The following is a 24803-nucleotide window of genomic DNA, read 5'->3' as shown; positions in this document are numbered from 1 at the left end:
CTGTCCCGCAGCAGCCCCGGGCACGTTCGGTAAATCCCTCCGGGGCCGGGTGATGCGAGGGGACGGCGGGGCTCCGGAGGGGACGGGCCGGTGCCTGAGGGGACGGCGGGGCTCCGGAGGGGACAGCGGGGCTCCGGAGGGGACGGCGGGACCCTGGAGAGGACGGCGGGACCCTGGAGGGGACGGGCCGGTGCCGGAGGGGACAGCGGGGCTCCGGAGGGGATAGCGGGGCTCCGGAGGGGACGGGCCGGTGCCTGAGGGGACGGCGGGACCCCGGAGGGGACGGGCCGGTGCCTGAGGGGACGGCGGAGCTCCGGAGGGGACGGGCCGGTGCCGGAGGGGACGGGCCGGTGCCGGAGGGGACAGCGGGGCTCCGGAGGGGACGGGCCGGTGCCTGAGGGGACGGCGGGACCCCGGAGGGGACGCGGGGGGCCAGGCTCCGCCCGGCTCCGCCCGCTCTCCCAGGCTGCTCCGCGCCGCAGCCGGGGAGGTGGAGCCGCTTTATCGGGAGCCCAAGTGGAAATTTCCCCGTCAGTTGCCGGCTCCGCTGCGGAGGGAGCACCAGCGAGGGCCGCCTACTCTCCTGTCCCCGTGTCGCGCCGCGTCCTGCCCGCTGTCATGTCCAACTACATCCACGTCCCGCCCGGCTCGCCGGAGGTGCCCAAGCTGGACATCACGGTCAGCGAGCGGGAGGGGCCCGGCTATCGCCAGGGCGCCCTGCAGCTCCTGCGCCGGCTGCGCCCGCACTGGAGACCCGAGGAGGTGACGCTGCAGGTACGGGGCTGCGCTGGGCGCGGGGCTGCGGCAGCCCGGGCCGGCTGGGAGGGGAGCAGCGGGCGAGGCAGGGGCGAGGGCGGGCGGCCATTGTGCGGGGGAGCTGCCGCCTTGTTTCCTCCCCTCCCTCCTTCCCCCGCTCGCCGCCGCAGCCCCCTGCGCGGAGCCCCATTTGCTGGGCGGCCCGGCGGCGGGGCGGGGCGGCGCGCAGCATCCCCGGCTCCCTCCTTCCCTCCCTTCTTCCGTCCGCCCCGCCGCCCGCTTGCGTCCTCCTCCTGCCGTGCCCTCCCCGCCGGAGCTCGGTTGCCGGGCAGAGCTCCGGAGCCGGGCCGAGGGAGGCAGCGGGAGCCGCTGCGGGGAGGGAGGGGAGCGGGAGCCGCCCCTGGCGTCACCCGCGCCGTGTGTGTGCCGGCTGGGCGTGCTGGTGAGCGGGGCCCGGGCCGCCGGAGCGGGCCACTCCGCCGCCCGCGGCGCTCCCACGGGCGGTGGAGCCTTGTCGGGTGCTCCCTGCAATAAAAAAACGTCGTAAGTGTCTGTCTTGTGCTCGCAGCCGGGCTGGGGTTCAGCTGCTGGCAGCAGCGCCGCTGAGGGCCGTGCTCGCTGCTCCTGGCAGAAGCACCGCTGCTGTCTCTGCTGCTCTCTGGGTGAGCAGGCACTGGGACTTATGACGAGTCATCTGCGGGAGGATTGGCTGCTTTTGTGCTTCTAGAATATACTTAACATGGCCCCTGGACTTAAAAACTCTAGCTAATTTGCCTGGCGGAAGTAGCGGTTCAGCCTGTGGTTAGCATTTTATTATGTGCTCAGCTGTGTTATTCTGCAGTGGTTATTACGTGGAGGTGTCTCATTTCAATGAAGTTCCTCTTTGGAGAGCTGCTGAACTAATTTGTATAGGAAAGCTGAGCACGTTGAGGTAATGGCATATAATTTGACTGAAATGTTCTGATGTCTTGAAAGAAAAATGGAACTTGACACATGACAGTCCCGTTAGCATGAAAATAAACCTGATGAGCTTTTTCTAAATAATCTGTTTGAGGTAGTGGCCATGAGTTATGCACAGTCCCCACATCTCGAGGTGCAATGAAAATAGCTTTTTACAACATGTACAGCTAAACGAGGCTGTTAAAGTTTACAGAATATCTTGAGTTGGAAGGGGTCCATATGCATAATCCAAATTGCTGCGCCTTGCACGGCTGCATAAAGTTATAAATAGTTTTATTTTTATGGTTCTCTGATGACTGCAGTTCTCAGCAAAAAAAAATTATGTCTTTCATTTGGGATTGTTGAAAAATGAAACCGAAACATTATCTTGTTAAGCAGGGATGACGATCCTTTGGGTAAAGGGGTAGTTGCTTTAAGAAAAAAAATGTTGCTTCCTTCTGCCACTGCCTTTGCAAGAAACAATTCAGAGAGTAAAAACCACCAGTACCATTGGTGTGGAATAGGCTCTCTGTTGGCTGGTCACACGGAGGTGAAGTAGGAGATCACTGTCTGTGGTTAGAGGTTTCTGTCTTAACAATGCCTTGAGTTTAGTCTTAACCAAGTCACTGTAAGAACACAGCTTCTCAGCTCGGTGTTTTCCTTTGAGCAGTGGAAGAGCATTCTGTTCCCGAAGCCCTTCGATGGCCTTTATTTTAGCTCTCCAGCTGCTGCTGGGGCCGCAGGGTGTGCGGGAGCAGGGGTGCCGTGCTTTGGAGCCGGCTCCAGCCGGGGCAGCTGCGTGGGGCCCGCGGAGCACGAAAGCGCTTGGCTCCTTCTGTCCTGCACAGAGGATGCCCTGGAGCCCTCCCTTTAGAGGATGTGTTTAGGCGGGGGATGAGGATGGGTGGGACTCCCGGGGTGCATGGGAAATGTGTCTGACTGATCTGAAACAGCAAAGTGGTTAATAGAATAGGTTAATGACAGCACAGTGAGAGGTTTAATGAAGTACTGCTTCTTCAGGTGAACTCTGCATTTGCTACCTTTGCTCTTAGTAATTCTTGGGTCGGAACACTTAGTAAGCAGTTGAAGAGTCCAGAGTTTGATGTGAAAAAGTTAATTAACTTCTCTTGCAAAAATTTACTGTTGTGTGTTAATTTGTTTAGTCAGCTAAACAACTTTGAAACTGTAGTTAGTATAGGTTAATGCTTAATCCTTGCTTTCCCTAAGATTTATAAGTACCTGAAATCAGGATTATATTTTAACATGTAAGGGTTTTTTTGCACCACAGCATAAAACACAAATGTAGGCTGGAAGATGAAAATGGAATAATTTAAGCACGGAAGATATGAATTTTTATTGTGTTGCTTATCAGCAAGGCTATGACGTCAGAAGCATCGCCTGTTACTTTTTGAAGTGGAAGCAGCTATACTGTAATGTATCTCCTTTATATGAAGTTATAGGTGAATTTTGTCCCTACAGGGCAGTACAAATGCTCAGGTTATCCCACATTGCTAGGGAGAAACAGAATTTTTCTGCCTGAACACTCATCTTCATGGATGTCGTGCAGTTGTCAGCTGAAAATGTCCTGGGAACTTTATGGAATTGGGTGCTTGATTTTCTGACTCCTGAACTTTGAGGTTTGCTTTCTCTGCTTTTTGCAGTAGACACTTTTGGTTCTGGAATGGCTGCTTTTTAGTAATAGCAATGTTGAGTAGTTCTGGTTGGAAGGAATCTTTGGAGGTCTCTCCCAGACTTCTGCTGAGAAACTCACTGCTTGCTAAATTCAGAAACCAGCTGTTGTGAACATGAGAAACAGGTTTTTCAAAAATTTTGCTTAAAAATGCTGTTCTAGCTCAAAACAGGCCTTCTGAGTTATTAAGCTGCCTGAATTTTGACATTCCAATTTTTATACTCTGCATGATTCTTGATGAAATATAAAAACTTAATTATTTGTACTCATTTAAAGAGGTTGTATTACCCTTCCTACATAAAAATACACTCACGGATTGGATTTTGTTGCCCACCTTACAAATTCCTTATTTTCTCTCTTCTGTGGAGATTCAAGGAAGATCAATGTTTGCTTACTGGATGGGAGAATTAGTTACCACTTCAGTAGGGCTGATTCAGCATTCTTTTATCCCATGACTGTCTGCTTGTAAGTCTGGTGGCAAAGCAGGATTCAGTAGGATAATACACGATTTCTTCTCTGCAGTGTAATGTTACAGTGCAGGAAAAACCTGCACTGTATCCGTGTTTCTTACCATTCTGAAATAATATTCAGTGTTGAGAATAAAGACTGCCTGTTTTTACTGGTGAAAGGGCTTAATACCAGTACTGTTAATTTATACCATTATTTGTGTAGACCACAATGATATATGTGGGAAGAAACGTGCTGAGGAATCATTCAAACATCTAAAATCATGAAAATGTTAGGCTGGCAACAGTGCTCCTGTCCTGGATGAAACCTGAGGAGAGGTGGAAAGAATTTGTTTTGCAAAAGGGATTAAATTTTTCATAAAGACACTCCATAACCTCCCCATGCAAATCCTGCAAGCAACTATCATCTCCAAATAAGTTGGATTAATTTGCTTCTTTTAATTCTCTGAAATATTTGAGCCTTCCTTGTTTTTTTGCTACTGTGGTTTTTTTGGTTTTGTTTTTTTTTTTCCTCCTAGATTTACATTTTTTTGCACTTATCAACACTTTGCATGATTTTGCTACTGCAACACTTTATAATTTGCAAAGATTTGTTCCTGCAGCTATGAAATATGAATGGGATGGACCCAAGGCTTACCAAAAAATTGTACTTTTGCCAGTGAAGCAACCACCCACCCACTTCTATGTTTACCAGCTTAGCTTTTGTCTTTTTTTCTTTGATTTTTCATCCTGACTTGCACTCAGTAGCTTTTCTTCAGGCAGTATTTTCTGGCTGCTGGTCTAATTTATTTGCTTGTGTTGATCTTGACATTCTTTTTATAACAAACTGTCATTTGGTTCAGATTTCTGAACTTGTTGGAATATTTTTTAGTTTATTTAAACAGACTGAGCGTGGGTTTAAAAGCATTGAAATAATTGACAATGTTAGTGTCTGGGAAACAAAGTAAACTCACTTTATTTTGTATCTCAGTGCTGTTAACATTTTTCAAGTGAAATGTTTATTTCTCGGCTGGTTTTGGCACATCACCCTCCTGAGCAGTTGAGAAAGAGTTGCCACATGAAGAGGAAGGACTGCATCCACAGAGAAGTGCTGATAGCTCCAAATGGAGAAGTGAAGAGTGAGGAGAAGAATAAGGAAAGTTGGAGCTGCAGACGGGGCTGCAGTACTGATGTTTTGTGGAAAAAGTGTAATCTGAGGTGTGCCTTGAGCGCAGTGTCGCAGGGGCAAGTGCCAGCAGGATTGGATGTCCTTGGAGGCTGGGCTGGTTTCTCCAGTCTGTGTCAGCTTCTGGTGAAGGTTGATAGTCTCAGGCCCCGTTTCTAAAGGTGTGTGTGCTGTCTGTGCGGGGCAGGAGCCGTGGTGGCGTTTTGTGTGAGTGACGTGGCATGTGTGCCTGAGCAATTCAGCGTGCGTGGTAGGGGGTGCTTAGTGATGACTGAGGCTGGGATTGTGGGGAAGCAGTGTTTGCTTAGGCACAGCTTGGAGGAGCCCATGTAAAGGGGGAATTTATGCTGCAGCCTTGTAACATTGGAAAGGAATGGTACAAGACAGTTTAGTTCCTGTCCCTCTGCCCCTCCCTCCCCAGCCCCCAGGCATTTCACCTCAAAATCTTCTGGGAGAGGAACAGCAAATTAATTCTTTGATTTATAATAAAGTCCTAGGTTCCTTTCCTATTAGCTTTTTTTTAACTATTATTATTATTTAAAAATCTGTAGCTGTTTTAGTCAGTATCACAAAATTTGCAAAGCAAATTCATCACTTTCAAAGTGTTAACTAGTTACCTGATGTTGACTGTTCTCAGGTAGAAGAATATTCTTCAGAAGCAAGGTGAAAAATAAGTAACTTAGTATTTTTTTCCCTGGCATTAAGAAACACCCAAAACAAACAAAAAAAAAAAAACAAAACAACCCAAACCAAACCAGTTCCCCCCCCAAAAAAACAAAACCAAAAACTTTCACATATGGTCATGCATTCCAGTCAAAAGCAGCCCTCAGCCCCGAAGAACCCTCCCCACCGTGCAGCTGCAGCGTGTGTGGTTTGTGGGCCAGAAGAGCTGTGAGGGTCCAGCAGCACGATCTGTGATGAGCGCTGCTGTCTCCCTGCTGCTGCCCTGCACAGCACCCCGGGAGCTCAGCCTCTGCTGAACTTGGCCCAGAGCAGTGCTGCAGACTTGCTCGCTTCCTGTGGTTTTGGTGTTCTTAACTCCTGATCATCTGACCCCCTAAATCCTGCAGACAGCCGCTTTCACCTGCTGAGAGAAATGACCTGGAGGATGTGGCTGCAGAGCACGGAGACCTCTGGATGAGGCTGCTCATGCGAGAACTTACCCAAGGCATTTTCCAGCAGTTGTACTTTGTCCTTCCTTTATGAACAGCTGCAGAAAGGCAGCTACAATAGCTACAGAGAGAGAAATAACGAGCCTTGTTCCAAGGAATTCAGTTCTTGACCTGTATACCTGTGGAAGTGCCTGTGTAGACTATACTTTTCCAGGAAAAAGATCAACTTAGATTTACAATACAAAGCTGAAGGTTTGTGAGCATTAAAGAAGCATGTTATTGAAGTCTGTTCCTTTCTGGGGATCTTAAAGTCAGTCTGGGGTTCAGCAGCAGAATCTGGGGAATTCCTGCTTCTTTGTGCTGCAGTTTCACATCACTGTTGTGTTTTCATGGCGCTGCAGTTCTGTTTCCTGTGTTCTCTTCCTGTGGATGTCATAACTCAGTCTAGAAGGGAAAAGTCAGCCCTTCTGAGTCATAAGTGCTTTCTACTTGGCCCCATGACACTTTTATTTCTGTCTATTTGTTCTCGTTACATGTGATTGCAGTTTCATTCTCATTCTTCTGAACACTTGGAACAAAGGGATTAGAGACAAGCTTTTCATGGAACACCTGCTTATTAGACGGAAGCAGATGCATCATATGCCCTTCCCAGGAATCTAATAACCTAATAACAGTGCTTTTAGGGTAAGCTGTCTCAAGGTGCTTCGTGTCTTGCTTGTACCATGTGCTGCTCCCTGAGACTTGAGTAGCTTAAGCTTATTTGTAGCTTTCTCACCTTCAGTCTGCATTTCATTAAACAGTTTTCTTTGTTTTTCTAGAAAGCCTTGGATTCAAGCTAGATCTGCTTGTGGGCAGTATAAATATAATTTCCAGAAGTGTTTCTAAGTTTAGTTTTACCTTTGTAGCACCTCATGTGAAAGTATGTATTAAGCTGTGATAAGCACATATCACAGTAATTAACTTTTTGTGGATTACAGGCGTGTCAGAATCTTGCTGCTGGAGGTTTTTTCTGTGTTGCATTGTGTTCTTAACCTCTGTTGTCTCTGTATTTTTTAATTGATTCCCAGAATCCTCTACGTTCATTGCATTCTGTGATTCTTCCATCTTCTTCCACGTGGCCTGGATACTTTACTGATTACCTTATCCACATCATCAGAGTCTGTTCTCTGCTTTTCATGCTCAACTGATGCTTTTGCTATAGAACTCCTGTGTTGCTCTTCTTCATTTCAGGTTATGTTTTGGGCGAGGCCTTCTAAGCTGATTCTTTAACTGATAAAGGCATTCTGAATAAAAGAGTAAAGTGACTATTATGCTCTTTTACTGGTGGTAGCAAACACTAGATGTTTTCTTATGATGGAATATGGAAATAGTCTACTTTGAATGATGTTATTAGAAAAGTAAGTGAACCCTTCTGCCTTTTTAAGAAGCAAGAGCTAAAGTGCTCCTGGGTGCATATAATTATTTGTAGCAGCATGTTACAAATAGATGCTAATCAGCAGAGTTCCTAAATTAACAGCTGAGGGAGTCCAATTTCCTTGTTGCAGATTTCTTTTTATTAGTGCTAATGAAACTTGTTTTAAGGGGATAATAGACCTGTGACAGAAGGTGTAATGTGCCTGTAGTTTCTGTTCAACAGCATAACAACTCTAATTCTTACTGTTTCTTTGCACCAGCACTACTAGCATATTTTTTTCTAGTATCACTATTTCTGATTACCTCAGAGCTGTGTCTTTTTCGTAGTACTTTTTTTTCTTTAAACTACATTTTGGAAGCTTTTATCTAAGAATGGCAGACAAGAGACTTTTTGATTTGAACAGCTCAACATGAATCACTTCTGCAAAGTGCTCTTCATACTTTTTAAACTGATTAATTTTGGGTTAATATTAAAAGGTGTAAGAATCAGTACTTGTATGTTGATTTGCCATCTTTAGGTGCTTGTGTCCTGCTCTTGGCTCCCCAGGAGAAGGAAGACACATGCTTTTTGGAGAAAGTCCAGCAAAGACTGGACTGGACATGAAGATTACAGAGGGCCCTGGAGAATCTTTCATATTTGGCCTGGAAAAAAGGAGCCTTGCAGGGATCTTAGATGTATGAAAACCTGGGGAGGGGGAATTGAATAGGCCTTCAGACTCCTCTCAGAGCCCAGTGACAGACAAGGCAGTGGGCACAAAATAAAATGTATGAAGTTTCATCTCAACAAAAGAAAACACTTTTTTACCATGAGGGTGGTCAAACACTGGAGTGTGCTGCCAGACAGGTTACAAAGTCTCCAGCATTCCTGGAGATTCCCTGGGCACAGTCCTGGGCAGCTGGCTCTGCCTGGCCCTGCTTGAGCAGGGAGGTTTGGAGGATCCCGGGAGGTCCCTTCCTCATGTGGGCAGTTCTGTGACAGTGTACATATGACTGTGAAGGTTATGAATGGGAGCATTTACAGTCTAAGGGTGTAATTTGTGATTGACAAGCGTCTGAAGTGCCCTGCAGTACTGCCTGTTCACTTCTGTGAAGCACTGCTCCAGCCCAGGATCTCTGGTGTCAGGCGGGACAGTTTTCTTAGTTGCAGTGCTTAATGTTGTAACAGTTCCTGTGAACACTGTTCAGGATTCTTCATTATTCATCTTCAGTTGTTAAAGTCATAGCCAATAGTAAGATGTGCCCATAAATTGTAAATTTGGAGTCAGTCAGAGAAGCCTTGGAAGCAGCTTTTTTTGGCTTTATGGTTACCCTGTCTAGATGGAAGTTATATAATTTGCTGTACCTACTTCTTCAAGATTGAGTGTTTGTAACTATTCAAGAAAATAGAGTACCTTTGTATCTTCTGCATCTTTCCTCAGGAGCTTGGAAAATTCCTCTAATTTGTGATGACAACTGAAACTTCCCCACTACTTTTCTGCATTTATTGGTGAATCTGTTGACCTCATCAAGTTAGGGGTGCTGGGGAAAGCAAGGCATGTGAGCTAAAACACATCTACTGTGAAAGTCTTGTCTTTTCCTAAACAGGGAGACTTGACCCAACTTCAGATTTTTTTTTTTCCTTTAGTAATTAAAAAAAAAAATTGCTCCTAATTCTCAATTTTTCTAAACCCCTGAGGTTTGGAAATAATCTGTCACTTGTGTTTGAGTGATACTACTTTGCAAAGTAAAGGCTATATCTTGAAGGGGGAGGGGGAATAGAAATCAAACTTCCTGAATTTTGTTTTACTGTTTTATAAAACAGACAAAAACTCCCTGATCACCTTTGTCCCCCCAGCCCATAACAAAAGCCCACCCAAACTGTCCAGGGTTGTAAAGAATGATGATCCCTGTAGGTATGTTTGCTGTTGCTGGTGTGTGTTTTTAGCAAAAGCAGTTTTTCATTAAATACCATGGCTTAGAATAATGTGTGGCACACAACAGATCACTGCATTTGTCAGTATTTTTGTTCTGGGCTTGAGGCAGAAGTCATATCAGAGGGTGCATGACTGGGCATGAGTGAATAAGGAAATCAAACTGTTGTTGTTGAACACTTAGTATTCTGGTCCTGATCAATAGGTTTCTTTTCTTCAGCTGGCTTTCTGACCTCATTGCTATTAAGAATTAAAAACTGTTTGTTATCCAACTTGAAGCTGCCTTTTGCTGCCTGCTTGTTTTACTGTGAGGATGTTTTGTGGGAGAGTTGAATTAAGAATTAGGGTTTTGAGGGCACAGAGTGGAAGAAGAGACATGACTGTAAATGCAAAAAAACTCCCACATTTATATTCAAGTGTTTTCTTCATGATATTCTTCTGTCCTTAAGATTTTATTTCCTAGTGCTCTAGTCTAGTAAACATGTGTGTTTTGGGAGCTAAGGGATAACTGAGCATTCCCTTCCTGCTGGTTGGGGTTGCAGAGCTGAGTTGCTCAGTGATGGGATCACCAGTAGCTCAGCATTCCCCTCCTGCCTGTTGGGGTTGCAGAGCTGAGTTGCTCAGTGATGGGATCACCAGTAGCTCAGCATTCCCCTCCTGCCTGTTGGGGTTGCAGAGCTGAGTTGCTCAGTGATGGGATCACCAGTAGCTCAGCATTCCCCTCCTGCCTGTTGGGGACACAGAGCCGAGTTGCTCAGTGATGGGATCACCAGTAGCTCAGCATTCCCCTCCTGCCTGTTGGGGACACAGAGCTGAGTTGCTCAGTGATGGGATCACCAGTAGCTCAGCATTCCCCTCCTGCTGGTTGGGGACACAGAGCCGAGCTGCTCAGTGATGGGATCACCAGTAGCTCAGCATTCCCCTCCTGCTGGTTGGGGATGCAGAGCTGAGTTGCTCAGTGATGGGATCACCAGTAGCTCAGCATTCCCCTCCTGCTGGTTGGGGATGCAGAGCTGAGTTGCTCAGTGATGGGATCACCAGTAGCTCAGCATTCCCCTCCTGCCTGTTGGGGACACAGAGCTGAGTTGCTCAGTGATGGGATCACCAGTAGCTCAGCATTCCCCTCCTGCCTGTTGGGGACACAGAGCTGAGTTGCTCAGTGATGGGATCACCAGTAGCTCAGCATTCCCCTCCTGCCTGTTGGGGATGCAGAGCTGAGTTGCTCAGTGATGGGATCACCAGTAGCTCAGCATTCCCCTCCTGCTGGTTGGGGATGCAGAGCTGAGTTGCTCACTGATGGGATCACCAGTAGCTCAGCATTCCCCTCCTGCCTGTTGGGGTTGCAGAGCTGAGTTGCTCAGTGCTCTGCTGTGCTTTGCAGCTGTTCACCGACGGGATCACCAATAAGTTGATTGGCTGCTACGTGGGTGACACGACGGACGACGTGGTGCTGGTGCGGATCTACGGGAACAAGACGGAGCTGCTGGTGGACCGGGACGAGGAGGTGAAGAGCTTCCGAGTGCTGCAGGCCCACGGCTGTGCCCCCCAGCTCTACTGCACCTTCAACAACGGCCTGTGCTACGAGTTCATGCAGGGAGAGGCCCTGGACCCAGAGCACGTCTGCAATCCTGACATCTTCAGGTAAGCTTTTAACACTCAGTAAAATCTCATTTCATTGTGCGTTTAGGAAGTTCTGCCTGGCCTGAAGGACTTTGAGTTTGGGCAGAAAATGTGTATTTCTGTAAGCCTGTGCTAAGCTGATGTTCACACTGCCTTAGTTCTGTATTTCAGTGCTGATCCCTGATGCCTCCACAGAACACTGTACCCATTAAAGGTCTGGTTACTGTGTTTAACACTTGCACATCGCCATTACGGAGGTCATTGAGTGCAGTGGAGCTGTAGGGGGCTGGACTTGGTTAAAGTACTTCCAACTGTTTCCAAGACATTCCTTTTGTGAATAGATACCAGAAAGTTCCACTGAGAATTAAACTGATTTTTAAAAATCCACTGATTTTTAAGTTGTTAGCAGTGAGCAGAAAGTGCTGATGTCGTAAGATTTTAGTTTTTCATGTGTGCACTGAAATGTATTTGCCTAAAAATAGCAGCTAATTTAAATCAATACTTGGAAAAATAAGCAAGAGTAGACTGTAAATATAGGTGAAGTTTGTGTGCTGTAACTGAACTCCAGTCCTTCCCCCTTCCCTTCACACAGGTGGCGATCCTAATGAACTTCTAAGTCTTGACATGTGCTGCCCTATGGCTGTGCTTTTCTTATTTAAACCCTCTTTGAATTCCTGAGCTGTATTTTTTAGAATTTTTCAGTTAAATCTAACATTAATTTAATTTTAATTTTTTTTTAGACTCATTGCTAGACAACTTGCTAAAATCCATACTATTCATGCACACAATGGATGGATCCCTAAATCAAATTTGTGGCTGAAAATGGGGAAATACTTCTCTCTCATACCCACAGAATTTGCAGATGAGGAAGTAAATAAAAGGTGGGTATTTCATCGTGTTCTTTCCAGGCTTCACATTCCTTCTGCTGGAATTTGTGTTTATACAGTATCATCAGACTTTGTGTTGCTCAGAAGGCAGACTCCAGCTTAAAAATACTCTTCGTGTGACTTTGGAATCGTGGAGGCCCTTCTTGCTGCAGAGTAATTAAAGAATGCTCTAGCAAAGTGGTTTTGCTTTTACAACATCAAATTCTTAAAAAACTGAGAAAACATGAATAGGTAGCTGAAAATGTAGAGGACAGAATGGCCATTTAAGTGTATACTGTGTCTAGACTAAAACTGAGAGCTGATTTCCTCAGTATAGATGCATATGGTACCTAACACTGTTGTGTATTCTTCTCGGAGGGAGTTCTGGAATGTGAATGAAAAGTGAATGAAATTCATGCAGTAATTCTTCCCATCTTTGCACCTTTAAAATGTGTGGGGGTGTATTCATGTTCTGCTCCTGATTCTTGCACTACTGTTGTGTTTACAGCACAGGTAATCTTCAGAACATTGTTTTCTGGGGAGGACAGAGAAAAACGATTGTCGTGATTTGACTGCTGTGGTGCCTAGGGAAAGAATGCCCTGATTTGGGAGAGGGTCTGTTGGCAGGAAGAATGTAGAGAAAAGTACTTCATTACAAATGCTTGCTGTGGAGCACAGAGTGCTAAATGTTAACTCTGTTTCCTTATACCTGGAAAGGTTCTTAAGGGACATTCCGAGTCCTCAAGTTCTTCAGGAAGAAATGGCCTGGATGAAGGAGAGACTGTCAAACTTAGGATCACCAGTGGTGCTCTGCCACAACGACCTGTTGTGTAAGAATATTATTTACAACAAGAAAAGAGGTAGGTGTGGGTGGTGAGGGGCTTTATCTGTGCTGTAATTGCTGTGCTGCATCATGGTGGTGGTTTAATCACTTGTTGAGGTGAGCTCAGTTTGAGCTGTTGAGACCCAGTGTAATGGCAGCGATACCTGTGCTTAATGAGCTAATTCTCATCTGTATGCTGCTGTACAGAGGAAGAAAATCAGTGTTCCTTGCTTTTCTTTAATGACCTCATGAATTTGTTAATCCCCAGCTTGCCTGTATGCCTGGCTTCAAAGTACAGAACTGAATGCTAATTGTATTCTGGTTGTATAAAGCTTTTAGGAAGAAAAGAAAATGATGCAAGTATAGAAAATAACATGAAAATTGTCTCCTGTAACATTTTGTTCTGGTTTGCGATTGTGGGGAACACCCTTTCATGATGAAATATCTTGGTGATACTGACTACTACATTCAGTAGCTCCGTTTGTTTTCTGCATGAGGTACACAGACATCTTGAAAGATTTCTTTTGTAAATGCTGCTTTGTTGAAACAGTTGTAGCAGCACACATCTTGGCAGAAATGAATTACAGTTTTGTTTCTATTGCTATACATTTAACTTGTAGTTCATGTTACTGAGATCTGTTAAAGCTTCCATATAAACACACAGCTTATTGATTTTAGTGTTGGGGCTCGCTTACTAAGTGGATCAATCAGGAATCAAACAAGGCAAACTTGTGACACTAAAATGGCCACTGGGCAGTAAAAATACACAGTTTTCCTCCCATTTCAAATACCTGAGCTCAGCTGAATGTGACTAATCAGATTACAAGGTTTTCTCTTGAAATAAGGATGATGCATTCCTTCTAGGTAGCTGCATATGTTTGTGCCAGTTGAGTAAGATTGTTGGTATGTAAGTTACGTGCCTTAACTCCTAATGAAAAAGAAGAGTGGTGCTGGTTCTAGTATGAAAGCTGGCTGTATATGCTAGCACATTTCTGCAGCAGGTGTGAATGCTGCATCATGTCTGCATCACCCTGTGAACTGAGGAAATCATCTCCTTTGGTGATTTGTGTACAGGCTTCCCTCTGAGTAATACCACCCTTGAAGGGAATTGCTCCAGGTTATATATGCCTGTATGTGTATATGCACCCTAACAATGCAATTAACATAAGCTTTAAATTCTGTGAATTCAGTACCAAGCTTGAGAGTTTTTACTGAGTTTCAGTGATGGACTATAGCTCTGCTTAAAAAGAGAAAGGGGGGAAAGCATGAAAGGTGTGCATAATACCAGACTTGTGGTCTTACACACTTGGAGTTGTGATACCGTAGTACCAAAACTAAATCTGTTTTTACCATGTGGGTTTTTTTAGTGCTGAAATTACCTTGGCTTTTAGCATTCCAGAGCAGACCCACTGAGATAAAAGTAATTTTTGTAGTCACTTTTCATAGCAGAACCATGCAACAAAAAGAAAAAGATCTGAGGAATTCCTTTAAAAGCTTCCCTGTTGTGGTCGATAGGCTGAAGCTCCCAGTTGAAAAAACAAATGCTTTTATTTTTTAAAGCAGAATGGGGAAAAAACAATGCCAGTAGTGCATCCCTTGTGAGCAATCCTACAGTAACAAGCGTGTGAGTGTTTAGAGTTTGGAGACTTGGTGGGGAGAGGGAGGTTTGTAAAGTACTTGGGCCTCAAGCAAGCTGTAAACAGCTGGGGGAAACACTTGGAAATGTGAAGTAAATATATTATTAAACTTATGTTTGAACACTGTACATGTACTGTGTTGTAAAACTTGTGCAATCTGGGTACAGCAGGGACCATTCTCATAGTAACCAAACCTCAATGCCATCTGTAGAAAGGATGGTTGTCATTTGGAAGCTGTTTTTTATAGCACACTTTTTACAGAGCATCAGCAGGAAGCTCAGCTTTAACTGTAAAGAAACATGTATAACTGAAGTTGTGTTTAGCAGAGCAAAAGCTTTTCTTGGTATAAGAAAAAGTTTGCAAGAGCACAAAATATAATCTTTTAAAAGATGAGCTTCACTAGGCATGGCATCAAATTGTCTGAAGGTAGTTAAGATTTTTGGTGACTGCAATACTCTGACTAAATTCACTCTTCCATCTAGAAAAGCCTCTGTGTGACCAAAAGACCTTGGTGACCCTAAACTGAAAACAAGAGAAAATTGATTTCTAGATTAACTACCTTATTTTTTTCTTTATTCCTCACTAAAATTTGTGCAAAACTGGTGATATTGTGTGGCTTTTCAGAAGCTGTCACAAAGGAAACCTAATTTATTTGTTTTAGTAATACTGTATTTATAATTTTGGTTTTGAATGCTTAATTTGCACATTTCCTAGTTGGGGGGATGTGTTAAGCTACAGACTATCAGGACATACTGGGGCTTGTGCCCCATGCAGTATGAATAATTATGGCTTGTTCATGAGCTTTGCCCTAGACTTGTCCTCTGCATTCAATTCACATGAAGTTTTCAGACTTGAAAGAAAAATCATAGTCATGCCACATACTGCTTCTAAGAAAAATCAGTCTCCTGTCCTAATTTATGAGCCTGGAAGAGCATGTTGAGTGTTAACTTCCTTTAATGGAGTCTCACTCGTCTGATTTGAATTTGTTCCTGCTGTGGCTGAGAGAACTCTGCCTCTTGCTGTTTTGTTAATGTCCATTCTCAGTCACTCAGGATATGGAAATCTGCAAGTGGTACTTTACATAACTGGTAATTATCACTGTCATCTACCCTTTGAATGATACAGTTCAGCACTTTGCATTACTTTTTATTGCAGTTTTGACATCAAGAATATTCAAAATATGCTTGCTTGAAGCTTGGTGCTGCTTATTTATAGACCTTGTGTTCTGATGCTCCTAAATTAGTTTGGTTTTTTTCTCCAGCATGACCTGGGAATTTCCGAAAATACCTGATATTTTAAGAGTATTCAAATACTTGCTATTCAACAAGATCCAGCACCAGAGTGTTTTTGTTTCCATATGTGCTCTTTTTGCATGTATGGAAATCAGCTGGCAGGGAGTTGTGTGTAGGTAGATGGATAGTTTTGTTCTGTTTATTCCCTCTGCCTACCCAATGTTTTCCATGATCCTTGGTAGGAGTGTGTGGGTGCTCAGTGCTTCTGAAGATGGAGGCATTTTTAAGGCTTCTGGTTTTGATCTAAAAACCTGTTTTGTTTTGCAGAGCTCTTTTGGGTGTTTGTAGCTAAAATTATCCTTTGGGTGGGTGAGCTGTTTGTGAATTTCCAGGCGTGTTCCTAGCACAGATCCTTGTCTCTGAAGCTGTTTTGCAGGGGCTCAGTGGGCAGGATGGGACAGAAGTCAGGGTACATCCTTCAGCTCTGGTAGCTACAGCCAAGACTTGGGCAGGGAAAGTGCTTTCCCTGTGAAACCATGGAAAAGGAAAAGCAGCTGGGAAGAGAGGTGTCCTCACCCTCGTACCTGCCAGACCCCTGAGGAGATCCAGCAGATGCTTTGTTGATTGATCTCGATCTGTGTAAAAGTGCTTTTCTGGGACATGGAGTACAGTGAATTCTGTTCTGGGTCTTCCTGTGGGTTTTGTGGGCTCTGTTGCATGTTGTCTGCCCTAGGAAATATCTGGAAAAAAGAAATCAGCTTGAAATGTTCCCCACTCTTGACATGCCTGTTTCTGTCAATAGCAGTAGCTTCTCCAGAGAGCTTCTTTTCAAATGTTCTCATTTCAATGAGAACAAATACACTTAGACAGTGTCTCTTGCTCTCAGGAGTATTGACGGGATATACAATTTGTATGTCATATAGAACCCTTGAAACAACAGCTCCCTGCTAAGCCAGTCATGTAAGCCAGAGCTTTTAGAAGTGGCTTTCTCGTATGAACTGCAGTAAATCTGAAAATACACTGATTATTAAACAATGACTGCAGACACTCTTCTGCTTTTTCTAAAGCGGGGTAGACGTGTGTCTGTGTGTGTGTATGCACTTACAAGTATGTCCATGTTGCACATTTTCGAAGCAAAAACTTCAAAGCTTTTGCTTTCAGTTCCACAGAAAGAACTGTGCCTATTTATTTTGAGCCATTGGGCAAAAATTAATTTGAAAGGTTGAGTTGCACAGTAGTAGGAGTCTGAAATAGATCAGTATGAATGCAAAGCTTTTTTGCTTTGAACTTTTGCCTTATCAAACAGGAGTTTGCCAGGTTTTCTCCATCTGCTACCCAAGGGCTGGATATGTCCTTGTTCCTGCTTTGTGGGGACAGTGCCTAGTAACAGCCCGACCCATATCTTGTTAGCTTCAATTTCTGCTTCTATGTAATGTTCTTTATGTCTGGAAGTAAGTTGTTTAAATGTAATTAAAAATTCATGATGGCATCTAGGGATGTTCTAGGTGCAATCTGCTAATGAAAAATTTAAAATAATTATGTCCATATTTTACGAGCAGATTTTCACCTGCTGTGTTTGGATTTTAGGTAAGGAAGGAAGAAAAAAACCTCTCAATACAAGTGATATTTAATATTTGGGGTACAGAAGGGGGTCAGGAGACCACTTGTGTTGCAGAACATTAGCCAGGGTTGGGATTTTAACTGGTGTGTGGCTTTAGAGGTGTCTGCTGTGAAAAGCAGCACTGGAGAGCCAGTGGGAAGAGCAAGGCTGGGAATCTGCCAGTCAGAGCAGAAGTGCAGCAGTGACAGTCAGATCTTGCCTGCAGCTGCTGTAAGATTTGCTGCTTCAAAGCTCTAGAGAGCTTCAATTCTTCCACTGCCAGCAGAGTTTCCTGGAAGGAGCTTGCCACTTTGCAGGGCTGTTGTTTTGTTAGAACCTAAAAGACTTCACACCATAGCCTTGGTAAGCAAGCCTCTCTTCCAGTGGAAGTAAGGGTGAGCTCAGACTTGGAGGATTTGTGACTAAGTGATTATATTTGTGTTGCAGAGTTCAATTTCCATTTTAAGCACCTAGACAAAAAGATTTGTCCATCTGGCAAACATACTTGTGTTAGGAGTTCAAGAATGGCAAAGATGAACTGCATAGCACAGAAGAAGTTTGTTAGAAGTGTTCTTTGCTAACTTGGTCAGGACATTGGTGAAACTATTTTACTTGAGATGTACAATATTCCTAAATCTTAAGGAGGCAGTGTAGTAGGCACTTAAAATCCTTAGTGTAGGAAATACATACATAATGTACTAATTTCAACATTGTTCTTGATTTTCTTTTTAGCCTGGAGTTTTAAGTCATGTTAAAAGATTTTTCTTATAATAGAATGTTTTTGTAAATTAAATGATGCAGGTAGTGATAAAAAAGAGTATAGAGAGGGAGAAGGGCGCAATGGTGAAAATGACTTATTTCAGTATAGCAGTGAGAAATGTAAGGTTTTACTTTTTAATGCTCTAGTGCAAACAGATCTTCTGTTAACCCATGGCTTAATTTTCTGGTTTTTTAGTAATTTTGCTGGCTTCCCTTAAAATACAAGAGCTCTAGTTTTACCTGCTCAGTCTCATTTAGATTTTGACTGTTCTGTGTGCTGTAGATGCTCTTGAGCAGCTCCAATGCATTTTCCCCAGCCTCAGTGCAGGTGGTTTCTTGAGGCTAGTTGAATCCAGCTAAAACAGCAACAGTTTAGAGTATTCGTGCTTTGTAAGAGTGGTAGAGGAAACAGGAAGTATCAGCATGTTGCAATGTGTCAGTCCTCTGGGGCTGCCCATTTGTGTGATAAATAAACAGGACTGTTATTTTTTAAGCAGGGAGAAATTGATCTGCTATTTGTGCATAAAGTTTAAAGAAAGAATGTCCTGCTGTACTTCTCATTTTGAGAGTAAGGGAGGCCCTCGTGTGGTAGAATTTAAAATTGAAATTCTCCTACTCAGACTTGAAGCAGAGGCAATTGTGAGATCTAAATTTAAGAGCTTTGCTGAATGAATATTTACCCTTAAATATCTCATGTTGTAGAAGTCACAGCCTTATCCTGGAATGTCTGAGTGCACACAACTAGGTACAGATGGGTTTGTGGGTTTTTTCCCCCCAAAATCTTCAAAGGACACCAAAGGATCAGGGCTGGTACTTGGTTTGATGTGGACTCTGATGTTGCTGCTGTTGTCTCTCACACAGGTGATGTGCAGTTCATAGACTATGAGTACTCGGGGTACAACTACCTGGCTTATGACATTGGAAATCACTTCAATGAATTTGCAGGTAAGAATTGGGTTTCTGAGGCAGGAGTTGGCTGGTTTCACTAAAAACCCCAACAAACTCAGTCTGGTTTTCGTGTGTGTATCTGGTTACATGCTTACAGCTGTCAGCTCAGGATGGGTTGCTGTCTCATTTTGCAGACCAGTTGTGCCCTTCCTTTGCAGGTCTTCTCACCCAGAGCTGGAAACATCATGTCCTAAATTCTGGTAGTTAGACAAGTTCAGAACACTCAGCTGTCACCCTGTCCTCCTGTGAGGTGGCACAGCAGGGTGGCACAGCCCGCTGTGGTGAAATACTGTGGATGTCACCCTGGAGGTGCATGTGCTGACAGTATTCTGTGGGATTCCACAGTGCCAAAAGGCAGGATTCTGTGTTTGCTGGTGGTTTTGAATGTGTGCACCGAGTACTTGGCCTGTCCTAAAATGAGAAGTAAAGGCCAAGATTATGTCAGAGGGAAAAGGTGGGATTTTAGGAATATGGTTGCTTTAGATTAATTTATTAAGTAGTTCAAATTTTTTACAGCAAACTCCCCTTCCTCCATAAGGGAGAAATGACCTCGAGTGTGTGCTGTACTATTTGAGAGCATGGGCCAGCAGGGAAAACCTGCATAATGATCAGAGCAGATGGAAAGCATGCTGTGGTGAAGAGAAGAGCCTTAATCTACCAGTTGCTTCAAAACAATGTTTAGATAACTTAAAAACAAAAAATCAGAATGTGTGCTTGGTAATTTGAGTTGTATAGTTGGTAATTTAGACATTAGGAAAGCAAGTTAAATTAATGAGAATTCCTGAATTCACTGGGAGTGATAATGGAAGTGAGCTGTGATCCAGGTTTGAGGCTCCTGGCAGACTCCCTATAGCCTGTGACTAAGCACCTCCAGTATAGGAAGAAAAATAGGATAAAAATGAGTTTTGGGCTCCTCATTCTAGCAGTGCCCTGTGGAGGAGAGAGGCAGCCTCACAGTAAGCTTTCTTCAGACATGGGCTCAGTGATAACTGGACGTGCACCTGGATTTGGCTTGGGATATTGTGGCATACAAGTCTCTTTTCCTACAAAATATGTAATATTTGATCTATTTGTGAGAGGTTTTGTTTCATAAAGCAAATGCTTTTTCTCAAAACCCAAGGTGTTGAATCCCAACATACAAGCAGACTGTCTGGCTGAAAACATAAGTTTGTAATGTGGAACACTCTGATTTGTATGTGGGAAATTCTTGGCAGCATGTAATTTAAGGTGAGGTCAAAGTAGAAATGTGTTTATTTGTTCACATCAATCTGTGCCTGTGTGTTGGGGTGGGAAGGGGCACAGTAATGGACTACTGGTGGTAGTACTAAAGGGTTTCTCGTGGTCTTTTTATGCAGCATAGGGTTCTGATAGTGTTCTTGTCTTTTCCCTAGGAGTAAATGAGGTAGACTACAGCCTTTACCCCAACAGAAAATTACAGGAGCAATGGCTGAGATCTTACCTTGAGGCCTACAAAGAATATAAGGGATTTGGCACAGAAGTCAGTGAAAAAGAAGTTGAAGTTCTGTATGTCCAAGTCAATCAGTTTGCACTGGTAAGTAACAAACACTTGATTAGAATATTTTAAAGGATGCAGAGAAACCTGACACTCTGTGGGCAAAGGTAGTTGCTATTTTCTTGAATTTGAGTGTAGTGGCATGTAAGGAAGACTTCCATGAGAAATAAAACTTTGCTGTTCTATGGAAACTTGCTTCTCTGTTGCCTATTCTCTGGGAATAGTCCTAGTGAAGGAGGCACTGCACATTCAGAAAACAAGGAGATGAGCTTTGAGTGAGGATTTCTGTTGGCTGTTTATCGGCCTGGCAAGTTTGAGTTGGCCACAGCTTTTGTGGGTCTTTGTTGAGCTTTGCTTGTCATGGTGAGAAGACAAAGAACAAGGTAGTGCTTCATGAAGACATACAGGCTTTAAAAGCCTTTTTTGAAATAAGATGATGACATTCTGTTAAACTGGAATATATGGATTTGATTTATTTTTTCTTTTGCAGATAAGTAGGTCACTCTAGCGTCTCTTGCTGATGTTGTTTTGCCTAGATGATATGGCAGGAAATGTTACAGCAGAAGTGCTTGTATGTTTTTTCTTTTGAAGAATAACATTCCCAGCTATTTGTAGGAGGAGTAAGGCTAAAGTAGCCACTTTGGCCTTATTTTAGTCCTCTGTCCTACTAATTCAAGCACACCTCTGTGGCTGTAATACCCTGAGTTTTCTGGCCAAAGCTACTGGCTGCAGCGAGGAAGTAGAGCTAACAGCAAGCTGATTATTAAACAAGCTTTAAAACCAACGGCTTGTGTGCTGCTATTCTTTTAAAATGTTAGTTGTTACTGTCAAATTCAGCTGGCCCATTCGTTTAGGATACTTAGAGCTGCAGTTTAGCAGGCTGGGGGTCTGTTTGAAAATAAACAGCACCCTTTTGTCAGTTTAAACAGTGGCCATAGTAATGTTTAGGAGGATGTAGTTGTGTTCACAGAACAGGCAGGGCTTGCCTGTGGAATACCTGTGATGCACAAACACCCTGTGGCTCTTGTGTCAGTTCACGTGGGGAGCTTAGGTAAGGGAAAACTTGACAGAAAGTTCATGGATGTTGATGTAGAGTGATGAACTGCAGCTCTCTGGCCAGGTTACCTGAACCAGAGGTACAGGATTCACATGGACACAGATCAGTTGCTGTTTTGAGGTGTTTTCAGCTGTGTCCATGGATGTCCACTAAATTCCTGGTCAAGTGTTCCATGCAAGCTTCAGGAAGCCATTTAGGTAATTAGTGTGAGCAGTCATTTACTGAAGTTCAAAGTCTGTCCAGAAGTGTCTTCCACAGGACACTGTCAAGCTTACAGCCATCACATGTTCATTTTGGGGTGTATTAACATCATGTCATTGATATGATCCATCCTTTCAATCTGAAAGTGAACAGAGGCCTCCAGACTACTTCTCTGGACTCCTAATGGAAGTAAGTCTGGACCAGATGAGAAATTTGTGTAAATGCTGATGAGGTAGAGCTTTTCTTAGAGCATTACATCTCTCTTTGTCCAAGCCAGCAGTGAAAGTGAGTGTAATTATACAGGTCCAAGGGTGTAATTGAAAATTCAAAAGGAATTTCCTGTTTGCACTGGAGTTCAATAGCAATTTACAGCAGTACAGGTGGTGGTTACACTTCTGTGCATTTTTTTAGCATGGTGTACATTGTGGTACAACGATCTACTTAATAGGTGACATAGTTTTGAAAAGGAACATTGTTTCTCTTGAAAAGCAGCAATCAGTTGCTGCTTTCACCATGGGGGAGGGAGTTAGACTCCAGTGGATTTCCTTGTTGCTTGTGAGTAATTTATTCTGTAATACTGCTTATAAATCTCTTTGGTAAAGAGAGATCAAATAACTACAAAAAGATTGGGGTTTGAGTGTTCTCTTATAGATGAAGTTTTGTCTCTGTGGCAATATGTTTATGTGCTAGTTTTAAGGTTAATTTTTTGCTGCTAATTTTTTTCTTTCAGGCCTCGCACTTCTTTTGGGGATTGTGGGCTCTAATTCAAGCCAAATATTCCACCATTGATTTTGATTTTCTAGGGTAAGTGTGCTTGCTGTGTACTGCCATGGAATACTAGAGGGTGGAAGGGACTTGTGGGGCTGTTTAGTCCAACACTCCAGGTGTCAGAAACTGAGATCTGAGCAACGCACCTGACCTCTGTGGTCACACAATAAAACTCCTTATTTTTAAGGGAAAACAAGGCGGTAAAAGCTGTCTGCCAGCGTTTTTTGTTGCTGAAAGTTCTGTAAATTATGTGCCCCTGGGCTAAACACATGATTTACAAGGCAAGGAACATAATGGTTTTGGGCATCAGGTGTTTTCTGCTGGGGAGACAAAGGCATAAAAGGCAAGGTGGTCAGTGAGGTGTGATATCTGTACATGCAAGACCTCCATTTCTAACAGTGAGAGTCAAGGATATAGTGCAAAAGAGCTTGATTACTACTGCATGGAATATTGATCCTGGAAGTTGCTATTCTTGTTTTAGAGAGTCTGCACCACCGATGAATGTTAAGTTCTGTTTCAGGTAGATGCCTTTGGCCCTTTTAAAATGGTCTTTCATGGACACAAGCAGAGGAATTAGTTTCTCCACTGGGGACCGAGTAAGGCTGTGGTCTTTGCAGGGCAGCCAGGACGAGGGAAGAGATGAGAATCTTGACTCCATGTTTCAGAAGGCTGATTTATTATATTATCATATATGTTTTATTAAAAATGCTAAACTAAAACTATGCTAAAAGAATAGAGAGAAAGGAATCATCAGAAGGCTGGACAAGAATAGAATGGAATGAATAACAACATCTTGTGACTCCCAGAGAGTCTGACACAGCTGCATCTTTGATTGGTTATTAAGTAGAAACACCTCCCATGGACCAATCCCAGGTGTGCCTGTTGCATTCCACAGCAGCAGAGAGTTACTGTTTTTCTTTCCTGAGGCCTCTCAGGAGAAAAAATCCTGGCAAAAGGATTTTTCCTGAAATGTGTGGGTGACATGAGGTGATAACGTTATTGACTTTCCCTGTCAGAAGGTGTCACCCGAGGATGTTTTGCAGCAAGCCAGCGTTCTGGGCTGTTGAGTGCCGTCTTTGCGGCCCGTGCCGCGGTCACCGCGGTCGCTGCTGGAGGGGCACAGTGCCGGTGATGGCCCCTGCCCCCTCAGCTCTGTGCCCTCAAACCCCCGGCACCTGCCGCGGCAGCGCGCTGCTCGGGCAGCCAGGGAACCTGACCCTCTGCGCTTCCCAGTCCTGCAGCAGCATCTCTTCTGCCAGCTGGGATGGGGGTGGCAGAGAAGAAGTTCTCTAATATCATTGCTCTGTTCCTAATTTCTTCCTCTGGCAGCTGCTAACAGTCAGTTTTGGAAACGGCGCTGGGGTCGGTGGAGTTTTGCCGAGTCCTACTTAGCGTGGCTGTTGTCATGTGAAGGGTTAGCTGTTCCTAACCTGCAATGTCTCTCTCTCCCTTTGACCAGGTATGCAATTGTTCGGTTTAACCAGTATTTCAAAATGAAACTGGAGGTCATGACGTTAACTCTTCCTGAGTAATGAAGAGGAGGACTCTTGCCAAGTGGATAGACAACCCCTGAATCTTTTCTGAGAACAGATACTGGAAAAAAAGCTAAACATTTGTTGAAGTGCTGTAATGCTCACTTGGTGGTTCTTGCTTTATAAATAATGCCTCTAGACAGTCCTTCAATGTTAAATTTATTATGAAGAACATACGTACTGCTGTTGATATAAAACGGATTAGAAACTTGCTAAATCTATAAAAAGTTGTAGAAATGGCAATTTAATCCTTCTTTGTAATTTAACATATGTTGTATGTGAATTATTTATTATACGTTTAACATGATTCCGTTGCTGCTTTCATCAATTTGTGTTAAAGTTGGGTGCAGACAGTGAAGTTGTTCCAAAGGATTCGTTTAACAACTTATTTTACTGAAGTTGCATTCACTGATGCTGAAGAAGACATGTCAGAGACAACTGTTCTTTTAGAGGCCTACGAGCAGGAGAAGTGACAGTAGACTTGTGAGATCTCTGGTGTGGTATAGCTAGGGAGAAGGGTTAGGATGATCTTTATTTCCCCCCCTTTTTTCAAAAGGTAGCTTTCCATACAATGGTACTTTTCTTTTGCACAGAATCAAGCAGCTTGTTGAAATGCTAAATAACATTTTGATTTTTTTTTTTGGTCTGGATTGGCTGTAGAAATGTTCAAGTTCTGAGGCCACAAGATTCTCTGAGGACATTGTACCAGCCGCTGGTGTTGGGCGGAGAGCCTGCCGTCCCCACCTTCCCTGGGAAAGCTGCTTCTTTATTACGTGTACTCTTAGAATCAAAACA

At 43.8% G+C, this 24803-nt stretch overlaps 1 protein-coding gene across 1 annotated transcript; it reads left to right on the top strand.

Annotated features, from left to right (window-relative positions):
* Positions 1-12: 12 nt before the first annotated feature.
* On the top strand, positions 13-24315 carry ETNK1 (ethanolamine kinase 1). The gene is made up of 9 exons (XM_038153655.1): positions 13-29; positions 536-774; positions 10834-11093; positions 11813-11953; positions 12656-12798; positions 18851-18934; positions 20329-20489; positions 22439-22512; positions 23936-24315. Exons 2-9 carry the CDS (start codon positions 619-621, stop codon positions 24006-24008), a joined length of 1092 nt encoding a protein of 363 aa, XP_038009583.1. The 5' UTR covers positions 13-29; positions 536-618; the 3' UTR covers positions 24009-24315.
* The last annotated feature ends 488 nt before the right edge of the window (positions 24316-24803 follow it).

Source organism: Motacilla alba, chromosome 1A (assembly GCF_015832195.1).
Source record: "Motacilla alba alba isolate MOTALB_02 chromosome 1A, Motacilla_alba_V1.0_pri, whole genome shotgun sequence".
In the NCBI taxonomy this organism is placed as follows: Eukaryota; Metazoa; Chordata; class Aves; order Passeriformes; family Motacillidae; genus Motacilla; species Motacilla alba.
This window is presented reverse-complemented; position numbering and strand designations above follow the sequence as displayed.